This window comes from Adiantum capillus-veneris, chromosome 21 (genome assembly GCF_014529385.1).
Source record: "Adiantum capillus-veneris isolate H3 chromosome 21, ASM1452938v2, whole genome shotgun sequence".
Lineage (NCBI taxonomy): Eukaryota > Viridiplantae > Streptophyta > Polypodiopsida > Polypodiales > Pteridaceae > Adiantum > Adiantum capillus-veneris.
The window spans coordinates 28,894,697-28,921,269 of record NC_140951.1 but is presented as its reverse complement, the minus strand read 5'-3'; the positions used below and the strand labels follow the sequence as shown (position 1 = coordinate 28,921,269).

Genomic DNA, 26,573 nt, shown 5'->3' with positions numbered 1-26,573 from the left:
TTTGAGAAAAGCTCTGAATTTATTCAGTAGACCAGTTGAAATTTAATTTTGTAGATTGGCTTTTGGAGAACATGGAAGTCCATAGAAGCCATAGCAGATTGGTTCCGCTACAGGAAAAATGACATCGAGGCTTGGATCATAAGGCTCACACGATATGTGAAAGAGAATTCTCAAAACTGCTTGAAGACATCTGACCCCTCGACTATCAGGCCATCGGAAAATTCAGGTTGGTTGGTATATTCATCTTTTATGTCAGGCCTTTCTAGAGTAACGAAGATTTGGGCTCAATGTTGCTGACAATAATCAGGTCATGTTAAAACAGATTTTGTTATGGATATTTGGAGAATAGTAAGAGATTGTGCTGCCTCCCCCCCCCCCCTCCCCCTTCCCCTTTCCCCTGTGCCGCCCAAAAACTCCCCCAGGTCGGTAGAAAGATAACAAAAGCTTTTCACCACCTCCACAAAAAGAAAACTCCTTTCTAGGGATTTGTTAAAAGTGAGGTTCAAGTGAACATCCACAGTCCACCTAACCAAGTGCTTATGCTGTCATGAAGGAGGTATGCATGGTACACATCACGTGTGCAATCAGCTTCTTAAGGAAATGTGGAACTCAATAGCCCATAGAGTGCGATAGAGGTGAGGAGAGTAAACATAGGTTGTCTCTTTAATCGATTCATACTGTAAATGGCTATGGCTGTGAGGGAGTATTCCATATGCCTTGTGGTGGTTATGGAATATTTAGATGCCCTAAAATATGCAGATTGGCTGGTTCTACTTCCTCTCAAAGGCTTGTTGCCTTCCCATTTCTGTGTTGTCGGGGCTTTTGGCATGATTGGACATTGAGGAATGTGTTTGTCTATGATTCTCATTCTGGAGTGCACCGTTACATTGGACGTCTTAGAGGATATCTTCATTTGCAGTTCAGTATTATAGAGGACATGTGTTTTCTCACTAGGGATGCTCTTGCCCCTTGGCATACTGTAGTCTCGTGAGTTTCCTTTCCCTCGTACTCTTGTGACTCTTGTCTTTGCAATATAATTATCAACATTCCTCACAAAATCGTCAGAGCGCCAACTCTAACTGGCATAATCAGTATCCAAGATTTAAGCCTGTTTTCCAACACGAACATACCATAATCTTGAAGCCAGGTTTTCGCATCTTCCACCCCAGTGAAAGTAGAAAAACCCGTCCATGCCATGTTTTATAGTATCTGCTCTTTAAAATCTGTACTTCATCAGCTTCAAAACCGCAACATAGGAGCAATCAACACTGTCCTCAATGGCGGTACTAGGAGATGGATAGGGGGAAAGAGGAACACACCCGGAACCCAAACAATATGCCTCTCTATAGCCCAAGATATACACAACACCCTAATCCTCTAGAGGTCACCTTCAAAACTCACACAATCCGCATGCAAACCTCTGCTTACATGCATACATGCCAGCATGCACATACTTCACATCACCAACTGACAGCACACCATTACAATTTTGCCTCTTTACAACCATGCCATATAGCACACCACTTTCTCTTTCTCGCTCACACACACATACGACGCGGGGAGACACACAACTCACACAACCGGCAGCAGATAGTTGGAACAGAGCAAAGACGAGAAGGGGGAGAAACGGCAAAGAATGTGGCTATGGTTTGCTTCAATCTTGGTGAGACGAAGGCTATCATATACCTTGCCATTTGCTCTTTAGCACCTGAGGGGTGTTATTCCCAAGGGGCTTTCATCCAATTTTTGTAACCATGTGTCTATGGATTAGTAAGATTATTCATTGACCTACCTACTCTCACCCTAACTATAGACACTCTCATTTATGTCCCCTTATTTCCTCAATAGGGCAGTAAATACCAACTCTAATCCATCCATTTGAAGTTTCATATCTTAGGTTTTGCACAAACTCTACAATCCACATGTTGTGAACATGTGAAAACATGACACGAGGGGATGTTCAAATCCAAATTGAGTGAGAGGAACGTTAGCCGATGCTTTCCTCATTGAGATTGGCAGCAGGAGTGTAATAATGAAACTTTTTGAGGCTAACCTTCTGTGGGAAAACCGGTTTTAGTGGGGCATACTGATAATGCTGTTTACACGGTGCATCCACTGCGCTTGGGATCTTGTCTCTGCACGCCTTGCAATCTTCCTCTCGTATTAATGCCACAATTCTTTTTGGCCTGACTTAGTCTTGAAAATGCCAGCATCAGGATGTCAAGGCGTGCTGACATAAGAAGTTGATGTGAGGTATTTATGGCATTTTCCCAGCAATGGCTGAGGGCCCTGTGAGAATGACCTTGGGACCAACTCTAAGAGGAGTCTCTGAGACATCTGACACCTTGATAAAATTGGTGAAGAGCCGTGTAGAAAGGGAAGCATTCTTATACAGGTACATTGGAAGAATTGTTCTGAACCATGAGTTTGCTTTTTCTGGGGTTATCTAGGGATGTTTACTGGAAACTATTGTTTTGAAAATCGTTTTACTGCCTTTTGTGCTCTAAATTGGTACTGGAAGCTGAAAGATTCTTTTCTCATATGAAAATATTGAATGTCTATAGCCCGTTAGGGTTGCTGGAAGGCCAGTCGTACATTAGCAATGCATGTAGTGAGTACGTTATCAGAATAATCCCAAATATGGTTTGACTCTCTTCAGACAAGAGAATGAAATCATTATGCAGCAAGGCAATAGTAAACTTTCCAGTGCAACACAATTTTCATAAATAGAAAGTCTATGCTTAATATCTCATTCGATGATGAACTATGGAGCAGATGTTTTTGATCTTTCAATTGTATACCATTAGGTTGGCTAAGAAGGTAAGATCTTGTATGCAATGTTGTATTCTGTTTTTCATGTGCAGTGTATGCTATATTTGCATTTGGATTATCATTTAAGTTATTTAGAATGAGACTTGCTTTATTGCAGACTTGATTTCATGGGTGTGCATGTTAATCTCGGTTCTTCTCATTCATCCTCATTGCAACTCTGCTGCGACAAAAGCCATTGCGGAACTTGGAAAGAACGATCCAGTTCTTGGATTTTCCTTAGTCCCTGTGGTTCTTTTCTACTTAAGGGCATGGAAAAGGCACTGGAAAGGAGCAGACTCCAAACACCTGGTAATTGTCATCATGATTATTCCCATTAGTACAACATGAGAAGCAACTTGTACATCAAGTTTTGAATATCAGCTTTGTAAAACGACTGTTTATACAAATAGCATTAACATGTTCTATTGCACACAGTATATGCATTATGTAACTTTGTAGGGATGGCAGGCTGAAGAACTAATGTGAGCTACATTATCAATCTTTTTGCAATCACCTTTACTTTTGAATCAGATTTTTCTCCAACTTCTTTTCCAGAATTATTTCTCAGAAGTTTCAGAAGGGCAGAGGGGAATGAAATGATAGAACCCTGAGCTGTCAGGAACCCCCCTGTTGTGAATACTATAGTTGAAGCCTTGTGGTCATGCTTTGTAGCGGAACCCCTTGAGTTTCAATTCGGTTCTTCAGAAGGCTTGCCTACTACGGCACAAGGCGGTGTAGACTGCACCATAAAACCTGCAACAATGGTTGAAATTATGTGTAACTCCCAAACAAATAAATAAAATGGATATAGTTGAAAGTATCTTTCAAAGTGGAGCTAAGGTGATCCGGCACAAGGGATAGTTGCAGGTGCTAAACCACCAAAATCGGTGTTTTTCTATGTATTTAACTTTTTTCACAACATCAAGATAAAAGAGTTGCTAGAAGGCTTACCTATAGAGCTTCTCTTGTAAGTGCTTGCACCTGTGGTTCATGTGATTGATGATGAGACTTAATCTCAATGCCTTCTTTTTTAAACGTTTTTCACATCAAATGCTAGCGCTAATTTTCCATCTTAGTTATATAAAGCAGGACTTGCGATCTCAATATGGAGAACAATGTAAATCATCAAATTGGACAAAATGTTAAGGCTGCACCCTAAAGTTTGCATTCTCACCAAGGGGAAGATCGCCAAGGAAGGGGAAGATAGAGAACCAAAGCACTAGCAGCTATGGTGGGAGATAGGTGAAGAAGCCATGAAATGAGAGGGTGCAAGAGAAGATGCATGAGAGCTTGAGAGTATGTACAATATATTTTTTGATGAGTAAAGGAGACCTATGTAAGCCTACTCATAATCAAGAGAATCTTGGGCACATTACTCTTGTCCAGCTGAAATCCACTCGTGAAGAGTTCTTCTTTTTAACATCTGCCACAAGTTTAGCATTTGTCTTTGCTTTCTTAGAGGGCTTTCACACGGTGGGGAAACTCACATTATCCAAATAAGGGTTGAAAGAGGAAAAGCAAGAGGCCTTTGTGTGTTTGCCAAACTTTTGCAAAATAGCAAAAGTTTGGAAAGTTAGGAATAGTTTGAAGAGACTAGAGGCTTAAAATCAAGGAGGCCTTTGTGCGTTTGCCAAACTTTTGCAAAATAGCAAAAGTTTGGAAAGTTAGGAATAGTTTGAAGAGACTAGAGGCTCAAAATCAATGGGACTCTCTCATTTTAGTTTTTCTTTCCAAAATAGAAAGTATCTTTTATGTGTGGGAAAGTGAAACTCAAAAAGTCTGGTGAGTTAGGAAACTTACTGTGTGGAAGGGTTCTTAGTCTTCCTCTCCTCGCCAACGTGGCTGAAATGTTTGGTCCTGTTCCCCACACGTGTAACACTCGCAGTGTTTGTACGATTGCAGCTTCTGCTCACCTCATTTTTCTCAGAATGTCAACTCCCGTGTGAGCAAGTCCTGTGCATGATCCATCATCCCTATGCTAAAAGCTTTTTGCTGAAGGCAATACCTCTTCAACTCAAGAGGCAATTTGTAGCAGTACCTCTCTTGCTGATTGAGGTTGACCAGTTTAATACCGCTTTGTCAAGGGGGCAACTTCACCGAAGCCTCCAAGGTCAGGAAGCATTTCCTTTCTTGAAGGGAATGCTCTACAGTGGTGTTCGATCCTATTGCTTCATGGATAGGCTCCAAAGACTTGGGTGGTATTCAAACAGGTGTTTGTTTCCCTACAATGACACCAGCCTATGAGGTAGATATTTGACTACCTGGAAGCGCTTTCGTCTCATCTTGTGGCCCTCCAATAGTATCGAACTTGACATTGTAACCCCTTTTTGTAATCGTTTTGTCCCTCCATCGGAGTCAATTGAACATAAGCATTAGGTCGTATAAGTGTGTTGCCCTCAGTGCTGAAAGTCATGCTGAATGATGGAGGCATCGCTCCTCCATACATGCCATTGATACCACCTAGCCCCTACCCTCTATCTACTTGCCTCTTGCCACCTCTCCTAGCCCCTACCCACTCCCTACTTGCCCCTACCCACCCCTACTCGTCCCTACCCACCTACCTCTCACCCCTATCTAGCCCCTACCCACCCCCACTCGCCCCTACCCACCTACTCCTCGCCCCTACCTAGCTACCGTCCCCCTCCTCGCCCCCACCCACCCCACCTCGCCCCTATCTAGTTGCCTGAAGCTTGTCTGCCTCATCTCTTGCGACCTTTGGTGCTGTGAAGGCCTCCTCAAGGTCCAACTGTGCTTTGACCAAGTCCCCATTTAGAGCCTCTATTTTAGCACTTGCCACTGTTTATTTCTCTTTCAGCTCATTCAATCTAGTTTCATTTTTTTCACTCAAAGATTCCAATACAACCCTCACTTCTGTGGCCTTTGTGCTGCCACACGTTTCTCTCTCTGTAAGCTCTGACAGTTTCACTTTATTATTCAGCATCATGGCAGTCAATGTCCTATCAGAGATATCTACTTTTCTCTCCCACTCCACACTGAATGGAATGTACGTAGTGTACATATCACCTGTGTTCTTGCAGAGTCAGTACAGAGCTTACCTCCACTCTTTGGGACGGTGAGTGGTTTTGTGGCGAGCAACCTGTAGCAGGGCTATAGTGTCACTTGCATTGGACAGGCAATTGTAGTTGGTCTTGGGTTCACATTGGGTGGACCCTCGCTTGGGCAGTGACACGGCAGACACAGGGAGTGGTGGTCTATTGGACAGTGTGGCCAGTTCACCGCCACCACAGTCCAGAGAGACATAGGTGGATTGTTAGGGATATTTGTGTTAGCTGTTGGCTGCTCTTTATGGTTGTCTATATGCTCAGTTGGTTTAAGTGGTCGTTTGCTTTGTAGATGGATTATGAGTCATTGAGTCTAGAGTCTTGATCCAGTCTAGCACTTGCACAGCTACACTCTCCCTACACAGTTGGAGCCTTGACACCCCCATTGTACTCGTGAGTCCTCGGCTTGGAGCTGAGTATGCTGCCAGCCAGAGTCTGTACTGGTATCATGAGTTAGTCGACGAGCTCCATTGGGTTTGAAGTCTATTGTCGTGGCATTGAGTTAGCTTTTCTTGTTTCACTCTCCTCTCAATGTTCATTTCTATGTTTGGAGTGATATTTCTTGCATATTGCACTGAGGAGCACTCACAGTAGACAGCATTACATACTTTTCCTGCTACAGTTGGTCTTGAGATACTAAGTGGCAATATACTGGGTTAGGTATCTGAAAAATCAAGGAAAGGTTGAAGAGTTCTTTTTGAGCTATTCGGTGGTGTGGCGATACACCTGATGGCTACTTGTGACATTTGCAAAGATGCTGAATCAAGATGAGGTTTATACAAGCTCTGTGGTCTGTATGCCATATATGTAGTGTTGAATAGATAGCATTAAGCATGATCGCAGGGCATCAACATGTATCATTCCCTTGTGCTATGGCTGTGTTGGCAGGTGTAATTGAGGACGATTACTCTTCTTTTAGGAGGGGGGTATGCCATCAAAAGGTGGTGGGGATTGATGATGACTTGTTTTAACTTTTACCCTTAAGGGAGATATACCCTTAAGGACTCTCTTATCTCCTATCTTCCAAAGGCCAACACTTACGCAAAATTCAGGCTTGTTTTGGGAGGATTGTCCTCCTTGGGCTTCTGTGGGCAGTTGTGGCTCAAGTGATTGATATGGCATTCACCACATTATCTTCGTGCCATTGCTTGCTACAAGATTGACAAGGTTTTGTTTATAGCAGCTTGCACAATTCCCATTTACTTGTTTAGACTTCAGACCTAGTTTAACATGCTCTCCAACAACAGTGTGTGTATTGTATTTTACTCCCAATGCCAGGGAATAGGGATTAGGACTTATGAATTTTTTATGGGTAGAATGGCTTTACATAGTTTTGAATCAATCCCTTTCTGTCAACTGTTATCATGTTTTAAAGGCTTATGCAGTCATTGGCAACAGCTAGGGTTGTCCAAAACTTGTATGGATTTGCAAAATCAAAGGGAATGAGGAAGTTTTAACTCGGACGAAAAGTTGAGCGTGCACTGAAGGTCAATATAAGCTTGGAATGTTATGCAAAGCCTCATAGCTGGGTAGGATGTAGCTGGAAGCTTATTAATTATTGGCAACAAAAGTTGCACAGGAATGAAAGAGGATTTTGTCGTTTGATTTCACGTACTCACATTCCACCTTCATGGCTGTCTTCTTTTTTCTGAGAAATGTATTTTATATTGTTTGGGATCGCTATCAGTATAATTTGAAATTTGTTTTTCCTAATAAAAACACAGTTCAGGCTGTTACAATTGTTACCAACTCTTGGGTTGCATCCATTATCTTCATCAATCATTGCTGGGATGCTGCAGTCATTGCTACGCTCAGATGGGTACAGACTTTTATCCCCGCCTAAAGTTCTTCTTGCACATTCTATGCTTTATCAGATGACACTTATGGAGCATTTTGTGGTATGAGATATGTTTATAGTAAAGCCAAAATCTAGTTGACGAGGATTGGATGTACGATTTTATGCTGCTTGAATGGAGTTTGAACTATACGAAGGGCTAAAAATTTGCACAAGACACAGAAGATGAAAACCACATATTACTATTAAGAAAAAGAATGTTCATGTTTGAAATACAAGTCTGTAACAGAACAAATGAAACTCAAAATCCATCTAGAATGAGGAAATAGGACAAGGCTGGAAAGTCTTGATTCCTAAATTTCTAACTCTTACAATAACAGAGGCAGAAGAGGAAAGTGTAATTTTCAGTTCCGAAATAAGCTATAAATTCAAATGAAAGTCTGTAACATGAAGATCAATGCAGCATTGCACAGCAAATGTAAACTCAATCTTCAAAGTTGTGCATCTTGAAAACTTGTCTTCACTGTTATTCCAAATAGGACCTGAACATTAACATGCACAGCTTGCACAATAATACGGCATTCCCACTCTCAACATCAATGTCCATGAGTAGTGCACATTTGTGTAGAGTTACCTTCTAATTAGGATACTCCTAAGTGGACGTTCCATCATCACGTGGAAGATTCAGCTACAACCAAAGTGATGTGGAACTTACGTAGTAGGTGTTAAAGTGTTGAAGTCCAAAAGTTCACGGTGTTATATCGCTTATCACTTGTGCTATTATCAAACTTGCATGCCTGCAAAGAGTGATAATACACGGGGCTTTCTGAATTAAGTGTTTTTGAGGATCCCTTTTGTAAACAATTTATATTTTGTGGTAGAATGTACTTGTTTAGAAATCAACATCAAATGTATCATATCTTGTTTGGTTTTGGCAAGAATATGCTTGTGTAGCTTGGCATGTGTAGGTATCATTGTAGGAAGTAACTCGGATAGAAATGTCATGTTGCAGAGTCCTACCAGGAACTGCCGTTCGTCTGCTATGTAGATCGTGGGAAACTGCAGACAAGGTCTATCCACATCTTCAGGTATTTAGTCTTGGCCTCATACAAATATGGTCTCCCTTGCGTGATAGGACCTTTTGCTATGACCTAATTGCCCATTCTCTATAGAGGACCAGGTTCTGAGTTCAAGACTCCTCAAATTGATCAACTTTGTATGTGTGGATGATTTTAAATGTTCTTTCTTCTTCTCGTTTTTCTTCTGGAATGTGGAGGCAGAGTGAGACACACTCTGTATGCAGTTTTAAGTATAACAAGCATATATGTGCCAGATATTTGTCCTAACTGGCAGGATAGGTACTCTTTGAAGTCTATTATGATAACTCAAGGCGAAAGATCGGAGCAAAGATATATTTCTCACTGCGTTCTTCCAGCTAGTGGGGGCAACACCTCCCTAAAGTTCTGTCACCCAGCAAGGGATTGCCATTTCTCAGAGAGGAGATTAGAGCTGGTAGGCCTCGGTATAGGGCCAATTGTAGGCATTGATAGGAGATCGGGATATATTACCAGGGAGAGTGATGGAAGCTGCAACCTGGTGATTAGGAGTCATTCTACTACCAGGCTTCAGAGGGTTCACACAAGTATGATATTATACACGGATCTTGAAACCGGCTGGCCAGAGAGGTGGTAGATACACTGTAGCAACACAAAACTGAACAGAAATAGTGAAATGAGAACTGTAAAGAACAGTGTATTTAAGACACGGAGGGGTGCAGATCCCCTCTCAGAAGTGAACATTCAACTAGCTTTCCTGAAGAGGAGCAACCAGAGAGAGTTGATGAAGCCGAGGTTATGGAGCTGGAACAGATCCTCTTGCATCAATTCTAGCACGGTAAGCAAGGCAATCCATCCTGAAGTTCAAGGATCGAGGGACTCATGAAGCTACATGGGTGGGTGAGGAATTTTTCATCGACCGTCCATATTTGCTAGCCTCATACGAGGAGGCCATGTAGCTCGATGCACCTTAATTAGGAGGGGATGCCATGTGCACATGGCTATGTGTGCCACATGGACTTGTTACAATGACGCCCCAAGACAATCGTGGATATAGCAGTGTGATAGAGCCTAGGGAATTATGTGCTGGCAATTTTCTGAGCTTGTTCGTAGGACCTGCATGCCCTAACAAGTCTTTTAATGCAGGTTTCTAGTTATGGAACTCTCTTGCATGAATGGTTTTTACACGTGTTTGACGGGTGTTCTTACACATCGGTTGGTATCCGGAAACTATAGCATGTAGATTAGGGCTCGGAGAACGTGTCGGTCCAACTCCCATGTCAAATGCATCATTGGTTAGTAAGATATGGCATAGATAGTGCTAGAAACTCACACGGGCATTGCACGTACTAAATGGTAACCACTTACTGGATGGCAGATGACATAACCCTCTCTGGCTTGTGTCGGCCTCACCCATCCGAGCGTTGTACAGAGCTGATCATCCCCCTCTCTGGCTGGGGTTTTTCAGCCCTCTTTATCACCCTCATCTGCAGCCTCGTATGGCATTTCTGCCAGCCGATTGCAGCCTCCATCTGGTGCCCCCATTGCCCCTTGGAGCCGTGTCTCTGCTGCTCCATTTCATGTGATTGGTTGTATCATTTTCAACCTGCTGTAAGTGTCAGATCTGCGTCTTTGAGGCCAGCATTCAGCGCTTGGATCCTTTCACATCGAGTGTGAAAATCAGTCCCTGATTTACCCCTTGGTGGCCATCCACAACCCACATCGAGCTGGATCTTATTGGGGCGTCAATCAGCCCTGGAGCTGCTTCATCTTGAAGAGTTATTGCAACTACATCATTTTTGAGTCGAGTTGAGTCGTGCATTGAGCATTTGCATTTGTGTACAATCTGTTGATGCAATCCAAAGCACATACCAAATCGGTATTGGTGGGGGGAGGCGGGGGGGGGTTTGAGAGGTTGGTTCGGGCCCCATCTTTGTGTTTTCTCCCTTATTTTTCTCTCTACATGTCTAGCACCTCTCTTTGATTCTCTTACTCAATACAGTAAAGGAGCCATTCAAAAATGCAAAGTTACATTAGTTAATGGAAGATCAACACAGAGGATTGTGATTGGTGTGATTGCTCGTTTTTACCTATTCTCTCAATTTTGTTGCACCTGACAATTTGAAAGTGCAAAGCGAGCTTGATTCGAACCCTTGTGCCAAATGAAACGCAACCCTAATTTGACAATCATATTGTAGGATCCACAAAATGACCATTGGGTATTAAGTCGAGCATTTGCAAGAAGCATTTTTATAGCATTACAACATACGTGCCAATGGAAAGAACAGACTGAACAACTAACAATTGAACTGAAAGAGATGCACGACACACGAGGCGAGAAGTCGCGGAGTTCCACCCCAAGAGAGTGTTGGCCCCAAACCTTGGTGCCCCTTTCATTATTTCTTTATATTGCTTCAACTCAAGACAAGCCGATACTCTATCCTCTACACTCTGACGCATAGACGTGCCAGAGACTGAGCCCATGGCACATATTTAAAGGCCCTTGGCCTCTCAAAAGTAGTTACATGAAAGCTACAACCCCCAAAAGCATCTGGCCCAAAAGCTGGCGCTGAAATCAGCCATCGAAATATATAGAATTTTGTACAGGTGCCACGTCAGCAGTCAGCGCAGAACGCGGCGTCTGTGCTGCTTGTCATCGCAATTTACGGGCAGTTCGTACAGGTGCCACGTCAGCAAGTCTACGCAAAATACTCTCTGTGTGTGTGTGTGTGTGTGTGTGTGTCTTGGGTACTTGGGTCATCTGGGCCTCATCAGACGGGGGTCCCATAAGTTGGGAAACTCTGTAAGTGGAAACTCTTTAGGTGCTTAGCCCACTCGGTGAGGAATCTGCAAGTTGGCTTTGTTCTTTAGTGGCTTGACACATCAACAGTTTGTGATGTCCCTTCTTGAAAAAAGGGTAATCGTCCGCAATTACCGTATATGTGCAAAACAACTCAAGTTAGCACAAAAATTTCTGAGGGTCATTTCGAGGGACAATCAGTTTTCTCATTCCAAATCGTAGCTCTTGATATCTTGGGTTGTCGATTTCCCATAAAAATCTCATTCAATAAGGAGTATATTCTCATTCTAGATCGGGGCTCTTGATATTCTGGCGTAGCAAAATTAGCCATCACACCCAGACCACGTTGATCTGTAACGGGTGTCTTGATTTACTAATAATTACATACCCCGACAATCTCACCCAATGAGGAATATTCAGTGGTTGGCAAATCACAATGTAACACGAATGCTCACATATGCATGTTACAAGATATAGAAACATATAACTGCCGATGAACACTCCCTCTGCAAATAACCATCCTGGTCCGGGCCATGAGCTATTCAGCGACTCCCTCATCACTCCTCCCGCAAATAACCTAAACAGGTCCAGGCCATGAGATATAGAGGCCTTTTACAACCAAACGCCCCCCTCCCCCCCCCCCCCCCCCCCCCCCAAGACCGTAACCTGTGTCGTTTGGAGGTGGTGAGAGTAACGACTACTCAGACTTCTTAATACTCCCCCTGTAAATAACCATTCAAGTGCGGGTCACGAGTAACAACAATAATACTCCCCCCCGTAAATAACCACAAGCGTTTGGGCCATGAGTAAAAACAACACTTTTCAAACATTCAGTACTCCCCTCGTAAATAACCACGGGCATGAGTAAAAACAACACTTTTCAAACATCAATTCTTTTCTTCAGTTCTCCTTCCGGGAGATCATTGAAACCAGTATTAAAACAATTCAAATCGGCACCAAGACATGCTTAAAACAGATACCATCCATTTCAAACAAAGTCCAAACAGGATCACCAAACAAGTTAACAAACAAAATTTAGAAAACTGCTAAATCAAATTGAAAAAGCATTCTCGACATCAGTCGAGTTGGAAAGTCGACATGACTTTTGTCTTGAAACTTGCATCAAAATTAGGGTTAGATTTCTTCCATAAGGTTGTAACCTACGCAGCATGGTCCGCAAGCTCTTTGACGGAGAGCGTTCATGTAGCGGTGATGGTAGTCCCAAGACATAGCAATCACATGGGGTCTCCAAGGTTATCGATTCGAGAAGACACTTGCTAAGAGATGTTGAGAAATTTCAAGTTGTAATCCGCTAGGGTTTCCATGGCAAGCATTTCAGGATACCCCACTTTTCAAGAAGCTGCACTTCGAAGGAATATATGTCAGAAAGCATGTAACTTTGCACAAAAATTTTCTTGAAAGCTTTCCAAGTCCTTGGAATGTGTGGCTTGGTAGCTATAGATTTCCACCATTGCATGGCACTACTTCTGAGAAAAACAATGGCTTATGCCCCGCATGACAGAGCGGTGAAGACGAGAGCGCACATGATGTGCGATGGACTAAGGGTGTAGTAGTTATTAAGTCTGGGGTCGAGCCACAGAGATTCTTTAGTCCGGGGTCGGGACACGAAGATTCTTTGATCCAGGGTCGGAACACAGAGATTCTTTGATAAAATTTCCTGTAGCACTTGGAAGCGCTGTCTTGCTCTGTCTGCTCTTCGGTAGAACTGATATGATTTCAGAAAAGCATACGCCTGAAGTTCTGATACCACTGTAATGGGACGGGCTCCACATGCCAACAAAAAAGAACACACTGAACAACTTTAAGCACTTCAACAAGTAACAACTGAATTGAAAGAGATGCATGACACACGAGACGGTGAGTGGCGGAGTTCCATCCCAAGAGAGCACTAGGCCCCAAACCTTGGCGCCCCTTTTGGTATTTCTTTATATTGCTTCAACTCAGTACAAGCTAGTACTTTGTCCTTTGCACTCCCATGCGGAGACGTGCTAAAGATTGCGCCCATGGCTCATATTTAAAGGCCCTTGGACTCTGAGAAGCAGTTACATGAAAAGCTACAACCCTCAAAAGCTGGCACTGAAATCAGCCAGCGAAATATACGAAATTCTGTACAGGTGCCATGTCAGCAATCAACATAGAAAGCGGCGTCCGTACAGACTGGCAACGCAATTTACGGGCAGTCTGTACAGGTGCCATGCCAGCAAGTCTTTACGCAAAATACTGTTTGTGTGTCTCTTTGCTTTAATTTGGGTACTTGGGTCACCCGGGCCTCATCGGAGGGGGGTCCCATAAGTTGATAAACTGTGCAAGTGGAAACTCTTCAGATTCTTGGCCCACTCTGTGAGGAATCTGCAAGTTGGCTCCGTTCTTTAGTGGCTTGACACCTCAGCAGTTTGTGACAAGGCCTCTCTGCCAATTCCAGTAAGTTGGGTGGGAGTTAGGATTAAAATCGTCACGCCTTTTTAACTATGGGCCTTTCGACGAGACTTCACAAGTTGGGATTTCTTCTGTTTCTCCTTCTTCTTCTAGGTTTTAGGCCTCTCGGCCAGTTTCTGCAAAACTTCATCAAGTTAGTTCCAGACCTGAAGGTCACTAAGATTTCCTAGCACTATCTAGATGCAAAAGACTCATGGAGAGTATCGATCATGGCACAAAGGATTCCTGCTTTAACCAAGAAATTGGCATAGACCACCTTCTTAGCGAGAGTGAGTCTGGCCGGGCCAAACGAACGCATTGGACCAATGCGTCTATGATCTTGATGCAAAAACCCTAACCGTAAAACTTGTCACATATCGCCTTCTAAGCTCAAAGCATTTGTCCTCGATTGCAGAATACAAGAAAATGTTCACACCACTAACATTTCTCACAATTGATCATTCCGTCATGCATTCTTGTGTCATGATGGCCGTGCACACATAATAGCTGTAGACACCTCGGGTGCGTCTGAAAATCGATCTTATGGCTAGTTTCTTAGCCAATGCCTGTAAACGGTCATTGTATCTTGCTTGGATGTGGATCACACACCCAAGATCTTAGTTCTTAGTCATAATAATAATCTCTATTGATCATAATTTCGTACAAAAGAATTTCCATTTCATCATTAGTCTTTAATCATAGTTTCTTTCCTTCGATTCACGATTCTTAATTTGTTGTCGCTCTTTGATTACCGAAATTTAGTTCCAACTCTTTGTTCTTGTGCTTCAATTGGATGGTTCGTTCTCTTGCGTCAAAAGGAGCATGATACTTGTAGAACCAAAGCATGCATAGTAGAACATCACATCCTCCCAAATCCAGAATGTAGAAGTCAATCGGATCTGTAAATTTCTAAACTTGTACTCGGAAGTGATTGGATCATGGTGTCGATGATGTGTAGGTTCCATTAGTCATTTGTGCTTCAATTTGTGTCCCCTTGGCGTACTCCTCAATACCTAATCTTGTAGCTAATTCTAGGAAGATAAAAATTTTGAATGGAGCTTGAATTGAAGAGGATAAGGGCATCTTGATCTTTAAATTTTCCCATAGCTTTACATGGTTCAATGGATGCGTCAACGGTAGGAACACCTATCAAATCAGAATTCAGAAATCAATCCAACCGAGGGTCGGGATTTCTTGTTTCGTGTGCTTTCATACGTGAAGATAACACTTTCCTTCTGATCGGTACTGTGCCATCTCTTCAGGAGTTAGCCATCGAGTAGGTGTGTTGGCAACTATACTAGTTCGCGGTTGTGGGGTATCTTGGGCGGAGGATTGCGGATTTGGGTTTCTCTTCTTGGAAGGAGTGGTAATGTTAGTGAATACCAGTTCTTTCTTCATTATGTGATAGCCCACTCTTGCATGTGACATAAGTTGTTGTATATTTGATACCGCTTTTTCCATACAATAATCTCATAGTGGAAAGGGTAGGCCCACAATATATTTCTCAATCTGTTTCGCAAAAGTAATGTTGGAAATTGGCGGATAGGGTTCCCAAAACTTTTGGTTGTAAATTGGAAGGGTGTCTTAGTGGTACATCCTAAGGCCAGACCATGCTCCATTAAAAATGTCTCATCAAGGAAGCTTGGGTATAAAGCGGGCATAAAATCATGCCAGGTCTTTGGATTGTCAGGTTTCTTGGTTAGGGCAACCCACCATGTCAAAGCACTATCTTTGAGAAAAGAGGTGACTCGCAGTAACTTGGATTCTTTTGTAAAAGTTCCGTTACTGAACAGGATGGAAAACTGTTGTAAGAACTTGAGAGCATTGTGGGAGTCTTGGACGCCTGAGAAGGTGAAAAATTTAATTGTTGCACCACCATCCTTGAAGGGTTTTGGACTTGAATCTGCCACCTGAGGTGCTGAGTAATAGTAGTAATGGTGATGGTGCCCATCTGATGAATAGGTTGGTGCAGTAGGTGGTGATAACATATAAGGGGAGGTGCAATGGGCAATGGTAGTGGTACTTCAGAAGCCACACTTGGTCGTTCTCCTGAAGCCATATTCTTAAAAATCCCCCCTAGAAATTGAGAGACATCTCTAGAGTTCTGTCATCAAGAGATAATTGGGTAAGTTTGAGAAGGTTCAGGTGGAAGAGATGAGTAGAAAGCTTGAAACCTAGAAGAAGAAGGAGAAATAGAAGAAATCCCAACTTGTGAAGTCTCGTCAAAAGGCCCAAAGTTATGTTGGGGGATTCAAGGTGCTCAAATAGCTGTACAAAGCTTCCAAGTCAATCCTGTCATCCGTCGTTCTATGTTTTTGTTGTTATGCTAAGTATACCAATTGTCGTACCACGTACTGAGCATGTGTCTCGTCTAGATGCCTTTGAGTAGATGGGCTCGATGCGTTCTCTCCTTCGACAGTGTGATCTCCTGGTGCTCCGTCCATGTCAATAGGATCGTGCTCCGGTTTGCAGAGGGCAAGGGAGCAAGCTGAGCTCTGATACCACTATAATCACTTCCGGCGATGGTCCGGATGGAGACAAAAATAATTCACACTTGACAATACTTTAACACTTCAAAAACACTTGAATAACTGAGAGAGAGACGATACAACTTTGTGGAGTTCCGAGCCAATACGTATTGGCCCCAAAGATTGGCGCCCCTTTTAGTATTTCTTTATTATTGCTCACGAAGTACAACTTCCGAGTGTCAGATTCTCTCCAAGGCTCTGCGTTCAAATGCTCCCCAGTAGTGGCTTTCTGGGCACTTATAAAGAGTACAAGGGATGCCAAAAGCAGAGCCCAAAAGTGTCTAACATGAAAAGCATCGTCTAAAATCATATGGTCCAAAAAGCTAGCGCCCGAAGGCTGTCCGTACAGCTCCTGCCATGTCACCATGCTCAGCGCAAATTCCATATAGCAGTGCCACCTCATCATGTCAACGCAAATTACGGAAACTGTTGTACAGCGTTCCACATCATCGGTTTTTATGTAAGCAGTGTGTCTTGTTGGAATTAGGGTTGCAAGAAAATACACACAGCTTGGAGAAGACGAAGGAACCTCAAGGCACACAATAGAGAGTGTATTACTTAGTTTGGAATGGAAAGATAGATAGCCCTAGAATGAATGGGCGTATATACAATGCACTGGGGAAAAACCTCCTAGAGAGGGAAGAAATGCCCCGGCGGTCCTAAGTGTGTTCACACACATCACTACCACATGTATATGGTAACAAATCCCCCCTGGAGTGATGCGGTGAACGAGAGCTGGCACATGGGTAAAGGGAAGTGCCATGCCCTAAGGACATGATCAGTCCACAAAGGGGAGTAAGCCCAAAGCTTTGCGGAAAGCTTCGAACTTCTCACGAGACAATGCCTTTGTGAAAAGATCTGCAAGGTTGTCCTGTGTTGGCACATAAGCCAAGCTGACCTCTCCTACTGAGAGCCTCTCCTTGACATAGTGGTAATGCATCTCAATGTGCTTTGTGCAAGCATGAAAAACTGGGTTCCTCGCAACTGCCAATGCGCTCTCATTGTCAGTGTAGATAGTGTTGACAGTGTCATGTCCAACACCCAAATTAGCCATAATGCGTCGGAGCCATACACACAGAACCGTAGCTGTGAAGACTGCCCTGTACTCACCCTCACAATTAGAAGTGGCCACAGTAGGTTGCTTCTTGCTCAACCATGATATACATGAACTGCCAAGCATGAAACAAAAACCACTTGTGGACACTCGCGTGTCAAAACAACCAGCCCAATCTGAGTCCGAAAAAGCATTAAGTCTGGCGGCAATGATCCCCCCTTGGGATCGAACAAACCAAGATGTAAAGTGCCACACAAGTAGCGGAAAATCCTCTTGACAGCCTGCCAATGCTTAGACCCTGGGCTATGCATAAATCTACTGACCTGTGAGACTGCAAATTGAATATCCGGCCTCGTGTTGCATACATAAATGAGGCAGCCAACAGTAGTTTGGTAAAGAGTGACATCAACAGGACCATCAACATCATGTAGACTCAACTTCAAACCTGTTTCCATGGGAGTGGCAATGGGTTTGCAATCCTCAAGTCCAAACTTACATAGCAATGTCTCTATGTAACTTTTCTAACACAAGGCAATACCACCATCACATTGCTTAAACTGTATGCCCAAGTAATGATGCAACAACCCCAAATCTTTTATCTTGAAAGTAGCATTCAAACCAGCCTTAAATTCAGCAATATGTGCCTCATTGAGACCAATGATCAACAAATTATCCACATAAAGAACAACAATGAGAAGTACATCATCCTCGCGCTTGACATACAATGTGCTTTCTGTTGGACTGTTGCGAAAGCTTCGTTTGACCAAATGAGTGTCAGCTTTCTCATACCAAGCACGAGGAGATTGCTTCAACCTATACAAAGCTTTGTTACATCTGCACACCTTATCCTCTTGTCGTTTCCTGACAAAACCGCGAGGCTGTGTTACATAAACTTCCTCAAATATGTCACCATTCAAGAAAGCAGTAACAATGTCTGATTGATGTATATCCCAACCAAAATGAGCTGCCAATGCACATAGAAAACGAATAATAGTCATACGACAAGTGGGAGCAAAAGTTTCTTCATAATCTATGCCTTTCTGCTGCGCATAGCCTTTTGCAACAAGTTGAGCCTTATGGTGATCAACTTTGCCATCCGTCTTGCGTTTGAACTTGTAAACCCACTTTGTACCAATGGCCTTTTTGCCAGGAGGCAAATCACATAAAGTCCATGTGTCATTTTCTATAAGTGCAGGATATTCTGATTGCATGGCAGCCATCCAATTTTCACAATTCTGCGCTTCATCAAAAGACAGGTTCCTCAACATCATGTAAGCTAGACACAACCAAAGCATAACAATCTGATGCATAAGATGCATGGCGAGAGCCTGAACGAGTGCGACTAGACAAAGGTGCATCCAATTTACTATCATGCAATGTATGCACCAGCCATTTTGGCAGACCTCTAGCTTGCTCATTTTCAGCCCTTTCCTCATCAAGTACATCATGTACATGTGCAGTAGTAATAGGCTGATCTGTAACATTTTCAGAAACCCCCATATGCTGTACATTTGCTTCATTGGAATTTACATTCGTACTGTCACCACTGAAAAGAGGCAACAAAGTGTCATAAATGTCCTGTGAGCTTACATTACTGTCTCTAGTACATGACAGCAAGGGCTGAACAGAATCTTCCACAAACACAACATCCCGTGAAACCAGAATACGCTTTGTTTGTGGATGATACAATCTGTAACCTTTGCTTTCAGCACTATAAGCAACAAAAATACATTTGACAGCCTTGCCATCCAATTTTCAGCGTTGCGCTTGTGTCACTAAACCATAAGCCAAACATCCAAAAACATGCATGTCCTCAATAGATGGCTTTGTATCATGCCATGCTTCATATGGAGTCATAGACGGCAATGCTTTCGAGGACATTTGTTGAGTACATAAGTGGCACACATGACAACTTCGAGCCAAAACGAATGTAATAAAGCTTGACTCTTGACCATACATCTTGCCATTTCCGTGAGAGACCTGTTTTTTCTCTCAACAACACCGTTTTGCTGAGGCATATACGGCACTGTACATTGCTGTTTTATCCCACGACTACCCAGAAATGCATTAAATTCATGAGACATATACTCCCCCCCTTGATCAGAACGGAGGGTGTCCATAGTACATTTTGAGACATTTTGAGCCATAGCAATAAATTGCTTGAAGCACATAAAAACTTCGGACTTCGCTTGAAGCGGAAATACCCATGCATGCTTGGAGTAATCATCAATGAAAGTCACGAAGTAAAGGTATTTTCCCAAGGACGGAGTTTGCATGGGCCCACAAATATCACTATGCAGAAGTTGCAACCTGTATGTGGCCCTAACTGAACCATCCTATGGAAACTTAGAAGGCTGCATCTTACCCAAAATACAGCCTTCACAAACGTGTTTTGACTGGTGCTTCAAGAGGCGGCAAAAAAGCAACCATATCAGATTTCTGCAAACGTAGCAAACTAGAAAAATTTAAATGACCAAAACTTGCATGCCAAAGTTTTGCATCTGAAATAGCTTTTGAATCCACAACTGCATTTGCAAAATTTTGTCCACACTTGTCATACAAAGTGAGCTTACATAGCCCACGGCACAAAAGGCCAGATGCAACAATTTCATAATCAAAACTGAGATAATGAATTGTACATCTGTCATCCACAAATTTGACTTCAAGTCCAAGTCTAGCAAGTGCAGATACAGACAAAAGATTTTTCTTGATCCCATGTACATATAGTGCATCAACAAGTGTGAAAGAACTGCCGTTTGCAGCAGTAAGCACAATCTTTCCAAGTCCTTGAACAGGATAAGAGGCATTATTGGTGGAAGTCACCGTATTTCCATGAGGGACAGACTCAATAGAGATAAACAAATCACGATGTGAGGTAATGTGCTTTGTAGCACCATTGTCAAAATACCACACATGTGAATCTGCAGCAACTGACATACATGCATCATGGACAATAGGATCATAAGTGCACTCTGCACTAAATGCCCATTTTGCATCAACATCAACATCAGTATCACATTCTCCCTTGACAAAAGACTCTACAATCGTTGCACTTGTATTGGACCAGAAGACGAAGGAAGCTCAAGGCACACAATAGAGAGTGTATTACTTAGTGTGCAATGGAAAGATAGATAGCCCTAGAATGAATGGGTGTATATACAATGCACGGGGCGAAAAACCTCCTAGAGAGGGAAAAAATGCCCCGGCGGTCCTAATTGTGTTGACACACATCACTACCACATGTATATGGTAACATGTGTGTGTGAGTGTGCCCTGCTTTATTTCGGGGTTTTAGGCCCCTCAACCAATTCCAGTAAGTTGGGTGGGATTTAGGATTAAAATCCTAACCCCTTTATAACTTTGGGCGTTTTCGACGAGACTTCACAAGTTGGGATTTCTTCTATTTGTCCTTTTCTTCTAGGTTTTAGGCCTCTCGGGCGGTTCTCGCAGAACTTAGTAAAGTTAGTCCCAGACCCAAAGGTTACTCAGATGTCCTAGCACTAATTAGATGCAAAAGCCACATGGAGAGCACCGATCATTGCACAAAGGATTCCGGCTTTGACCAAGAGATTGACATGGACCATCTATTTAGGGAGAATGAGCCTGGGGCGGGCCAAACGAACGCATTGGACCAATGCGTCTATGATCTCAACATAGAAACCCTAACCCTAAAACCCATCACAACATGCTATAGAAGCCATAGGCCCAGGCTACTGAGCGGCTCCCATGTGGGTTCTCTCTTCTGTGTCCAAGGTGTTGCTGAGAAATTGGGCATTGGACATTGTTGAGGTCGTTTTTCCCGGAGTTCGATCCCTAATTTGTTCTACTTTGCGTCATATGCAAGTGTCGCTTCCCAAGTGTAAGTTGATCCTTGTAGAATGGAGGCCATTGCTCGGAGAATCTTGAGCCATATCTACTGGGCTTGTGGACAGTCCCACGGGTAGTGCCTCCAGGCCTCCAAAGGGTGTGTGCAGCTAAGGGAAACCAAGGGGTGTCCATGATGTGCAAGCTAGACTCCCATTGCAATCCCTTTGTGTGTGACCAATCCCGAGAGACAAAAATCCGACGTGCCTGGTGGCTAGCGCAAAGTTGTGTGCAAGAATCTGCAAGGAACTCATCCGTAATCCGTCGAGCTTGGTAGCTAGCGCAAAGCTTGTGGATAGTCCCTTGGGTCTCCAAAGGATGCCTGCAATGAGGGGAAACCAAGGGGTGTCCATGGTGTACAAGCTAGACTCCCATTGCAATCCCACTTTGTGAGACCAACACGGAAAGACAATAGTCAGATGAGCCTGGTGTCTAGCGCAAACCTGTATCCAAGAATCCGCTAGGAACTCACGTATTGATGCTAGTGATGTAATGCTGGTGGAATGTGCGGCTTGGACATTAATATATGTTGCATGCTTGGCACGATGGAGGGTAGCCAACCAAAAGCCCATTGGGGCTGGGGCGATCAGCCTTGGAGATGCTAGAAACGCTAGAGCAAAAGGGAGGCTGATCTCTAGCAAACGCCAGAGAGACTCCCAAATTTTAGATGAGGCTTGTTTTATATCATGGGAAGTGTCCTTGAATTTCTTAAGCTTCAGCCACTTGATTTTGTGTGCACATTACACATAGTTTTAGGTTACTATTTGGTGCACATCTCTACAGCCACATTGCCTCTAAGAAGACTAATCGCCTTGGGGTCGAGAGGGCCAATGATTTGGTGTTTGTGAGCGCTTACTTGTGCATGCTTGCTAAGAGTGTCACACACAAGGCCGATCCCTTCACTGAGTGGGAGATGGCACAAGAGAATCCATCCATGGCCAATACACTTTTGGAGGAGCTAGAGGAGGACTTCGAGCCTCAATGCGAGCCTCGCGAGGCCTCATATGTCGGTGACGACCTCGACTACGACGACGATTTGGAGATTCAGCAGGCGAGCAGTTCTTGAGTTTGATGATCATTGATCACTCTAGAGTCTAGAGTCTACCTACTACATAGCCCTTTGTACTTTTTGTTATCCTTGAGGCTTGTCCTAAGTCCTTTAGGCTTTTTGAGCCCTTGTGGCATGCACTTTTCATTTTGTATCCATCGATGTTTTATGAGCACATTTGCGCCTATATGACTCGTGCTCTTTGGTCTATTTAGTGTAAGTTTGTGGTCAAAGTGATGCTCTATGTGTGTGGTATTTGTGTAGGTCAAAAAATGCCAAAAAACTTTTTTTTTTTTTGCCGTTCCGACCCCCATCCCCGTTTCTTGACTTTTGCCGTCCCGTCCTCGTTCCCGACCCCGACCCACCGTCCCATGTAACTATGGAAGAAGAAGAAGAAGAGAATTTTAACGTCGTAGGAAACTATCCCAAGAGACCTTAAAGATCTATCCGACAAGGAGAGTTGAACTCAAGACCAATTATGAGAGAGAGAGAGAGAGAGAGAGAGGGGGGGGGGGGGGGGGGGGGGGGGGGGGGGGGGGGGGGGGGGGGGGGGGGGTAGTAGTGCAAGGGGGTGGGCTGAGGGAGCATGACAGGAGGGGGAGGGAGCTGGCTGAGGGAGGGTGACGGGGGCACTGAAGGAGGGGGGGGGGGGGGGGGGGAAATGAAATGAAATGTTACATCAACGTCTTCAAAAGGCCAAAATGACCTATGAGACCAATCTGATAGAAAATAGTGAATCTAATACCATGTTTGGGAACAAAAAGACTAGAACAAAAATACTATTACTACTAGAATCCATCCTCATCTTCACTATGAATGTCGAGAGAGTATGGCTCGAATCCTCTGCTGTAGTGTTTGTCGATGCTGTGTAGCCCTCTCTTCAATCGTGGCTGTCTGGATCTCTGTAGCTAAAATGCTCGGTCCATGAGAGTGTCGGTAGTGGTCGAATGAGTGGTGGCCGAGCTCTGCACTGATGGCTGCTCCTCTGGCTGTCCCATATCTAGTGAAAAGAAATCTGTAATCTGTCTCTGGGACTGTCTCTCTCTAGCTCTCCCTAGTAAAGTGTCTCTATATATGTGTAACTCAAGTAGATATAGCCCAAGACATCTCTGATCCTCATAACTCATGACCCTAGAGAAAGGACCGAAACCCTCTCTGAATAAGCAGTGAAAACGGCCCCGAATCTCATAATACACTGTGCATTGACATATGTAATGTAGCTCTGTCTCTGGCTCTAGCCGACATAAGCGGCATATCCTGCTGTTTGCTGGTATCCCTCTGAATCTACCAGTCTCAATCTCTAGCTGATGTGAAGATGTGCGTATCTGACCTATGGCTCACCGTAAACCATGAGACATATGTGTATCCATGTAGCTGGGTCAAATCACAAACCCATCTCCCGTGAGGTGTGAGAAGATGCTCTCTATAGAAAGCGCCCAACTCCTGTGGCGGCTCTATCCATGTCCTCCTAGTTTCCAGCTGGATCAGGTCCTGACGAATGAGTCTAGTAATTTCCAGCTCTGTAAGAAACATCGAGGGTGTCTGAAGAGAGTATTGGAAAGGGGGCAGCCTGTCCATGGTGAAGCCATGCATCTGAAACCATGATGTCATGTGTGCATACTAGCATGAAGTGTCCCCCTGAAGAGCTAACTGTCTGGAAGACTCAAGGGCCAGTCTAGCATATCTGTCTCTAGTAGTATCCCACAAGCTGTGCACAAACTTTGGTAAGCGCCTCAACCTCCAAAGGAGGGGCAGCTAGCTCTGCTCGAATGATAGCGTGGGGTACGGAGGCTTGGCTCTGATCAGTCGAGAGATCATAGATACCAAGGGCCTCTCCATACAGAAGGTCCCCATATCTGCACCCCATACAACATAGCTGGCTACTAAAGTATCAAAGAGCCATAACTTTGTCCGAGGTTCCTGGAACTGAACCTGCGAACATATCCTCTCCAAGCCTCCCAAGGCTGCATAAGCTCTAGTCAGTCTAGTCTTTGCTGCTCTCCCCAAAGAAAACCTCGGCCCAGTGAAGACAACCCCAAGGGAAGTGTATGCATCTGTATACTCTACAATCTCCTGACCATATGTGAAAGTTGGTGTTGATCTTCTGATCCACTGTGGTGTGGTGTTAAACAGCATAACCTTTGTTTTACCAAGGTGTACAGACAATCCACTATCCTCTGCAAAACCGTGTAATGCATCCAACTGTTGCTGCATATCCTCTGGTGAGTCACAGATCAATACAATATGATCACCATATAACAACAATGGGATCCACGTCCCTACCAGCTGGGCACCTCTATCACCCTCTTCGTCAATGTAATCAGACACCTTATCAACATACATACCAAATAGAGTAGGAGACATTGGGCAACCCAGTTTCACCGCAATGGTGGAGTAAACTAAATTAGTTAGCCCCTTTGGGGTGCGTACACGTCCCATCATTGATCAGTATAGAGCCATAATCCCCCAAATCAACACTACGGGCACCCCTCTCTTGTAGTCTACGCATCAATTGAGCTCTCGGTACCATGTCAAATGCTTTGCGGAAATCCTCAAAGTTACAATAAATCTGTCTCCCATGTGACTTGCCCTCCTCAATGATGGCTCTGAGTGTCAGAATATGATCAAGAGTGGAGAAACCCCTCCTAAAACCGGCCAGGCCCTTTGCCCAATTACTCAACTGCTGGTCAAGAATGGATGCATACAACTGTGCCAATGTGTGCCCAACCGTAATAGTGCGGTAATTCCCAGGCTGTGTAGGATCACCTGCCTTGAAGATAGGCACAATAGTAGACAACCTCCAAGTCTCAGGTAATCCCTCACACATGGCACGATTGAACACCACTGCAAGAACCTCTACCAGCATATCTCTAGCATGTATAAAGTGCTCTGCTACTAGACCATCATGATCATATGCCCTGTTGGTCCTCATCCTGTCAATGGCTCTCTTTACCATCTCAGTGGTAAAGAAGGTGGTGGTAGGTGGGCATGGCTCTGTAGGATCTAGAAGGGGGTCCTGTCCAAGAACTGTATATAACGATGTCGCATACTGGCCCCACACATCAGGAGAAGTAATCATTGGGGGAGGGGAGTGCTCATGAAAGAATCGCCATGCCTCTCTTGAGTCTCTACTCAAGAACAGTTGATACAAGTCTCGCTCCATCTGGCCCAAGTAAGCTTGTTTCTTCCGTCGCACAAGGCACCAGGATGCAATGCGAGATTGTTTGTAAGTGATGACTCCTAAAAGAAGATCTCTGTGGAGTTGGGCTCTCATCTCTCTGCACTCCTCGTCATACCAATTATTGTGAGGCATGCTCCCAGAATGTCGCCTTCGACCCGGCTGAGTGTGTGGGTATGCTTCTGATGCTGCACCATGCAGTGTCTCAGTCAGTAAAGTGGTGCACTCCTCCATCGAGAGGCCAGGACTAGCTGTGCATAGACGGCTATAGATCTCCTCTGTATAAAGTGAGTCAGTCTCTGGTGTAAATGTATAACGGGTATGTGACCTGGCTCTTGATGTCTGAGCTGTACTATACTGAAATAAAACGGACAATGTCAAAAGAGCGTGATTCACTGCTACGCCCATTGGTCTGACTCCCACTATGAAATCCTGAATACAAGGAATAAAGCTCGGCTGTGACATAACATATCAAGATCCTTTCGCACAGAAATAAAGCTCGACTGAAATGCTGGAATCAAGATCCTATCCTATGATATCCAGCATCGGTCGTTGGCGAAGCTCATCAATGTCCTCCTCAATGAGTACTCTCACTGGGCATCTCCCATGTCGTGCCAGAACAATCCGTACCCTTTGATGCAGCTTCCACCGATGTGTGGATGACCCTCGCAATCCTAGGTGTCTGGATCTTCCAAGCTCAGTGGTTAGTCAGTGTACCCCTGGTAAAGTGGACTCTGAAGTCTGCTGTGATGCCTGCTCATCTGAATGTTGCGTATGTAGTCTGAAGAAATCAGGGATCCCCTGACTGTCTGCTACTGTCTAGTCTCCTCAAGAGGCTCTCCCTATGTTTGCGCAACTCCAATAAAAATAGCCCAAGGCATCTTTGATCCTGATATCTCATAACTTTGGCCAGCGGTCCAATACCCTCTTTGAATAGGCAAT

At 44.0% G+C, this 26,573-nt stretch overlaps 1 protein-coding gene across 3 annotated transcripts in view; it reads left to right on the top strand.

Annotated features, from left to right (window-relative positions):
• The window catches only part of RST1 (ARM repeat superfamily protein), a 146,657-nt gene that overhangs the window by 40,467 nt on the left and 79,617 nt on the right, over window positions 1–26,573 (top strand). For all 3 annotated transcript variants that reach the window (XM_086493297.1, XM_086493299.1, XM_086493298.1), the window contains 4 exons: window positions 55–226; window positions 2,930–3,120; window positions 7,598–7,692; window positions 8,681–8,756. In XM_086493297.1, the coding sequence (XP_086349423.1) occupies window positions 55–226; window positions 2,930–3,120; window positions 7,598–7,692; window positions 8,681–8,756 (534 nt within the window). The remainder of the gene's footprint in view (window positions 1–54; window positions 227–2,929; window positions 3,121–7,597; window positions 7,693–8,680; window positions 8,757–26,573) is intronic.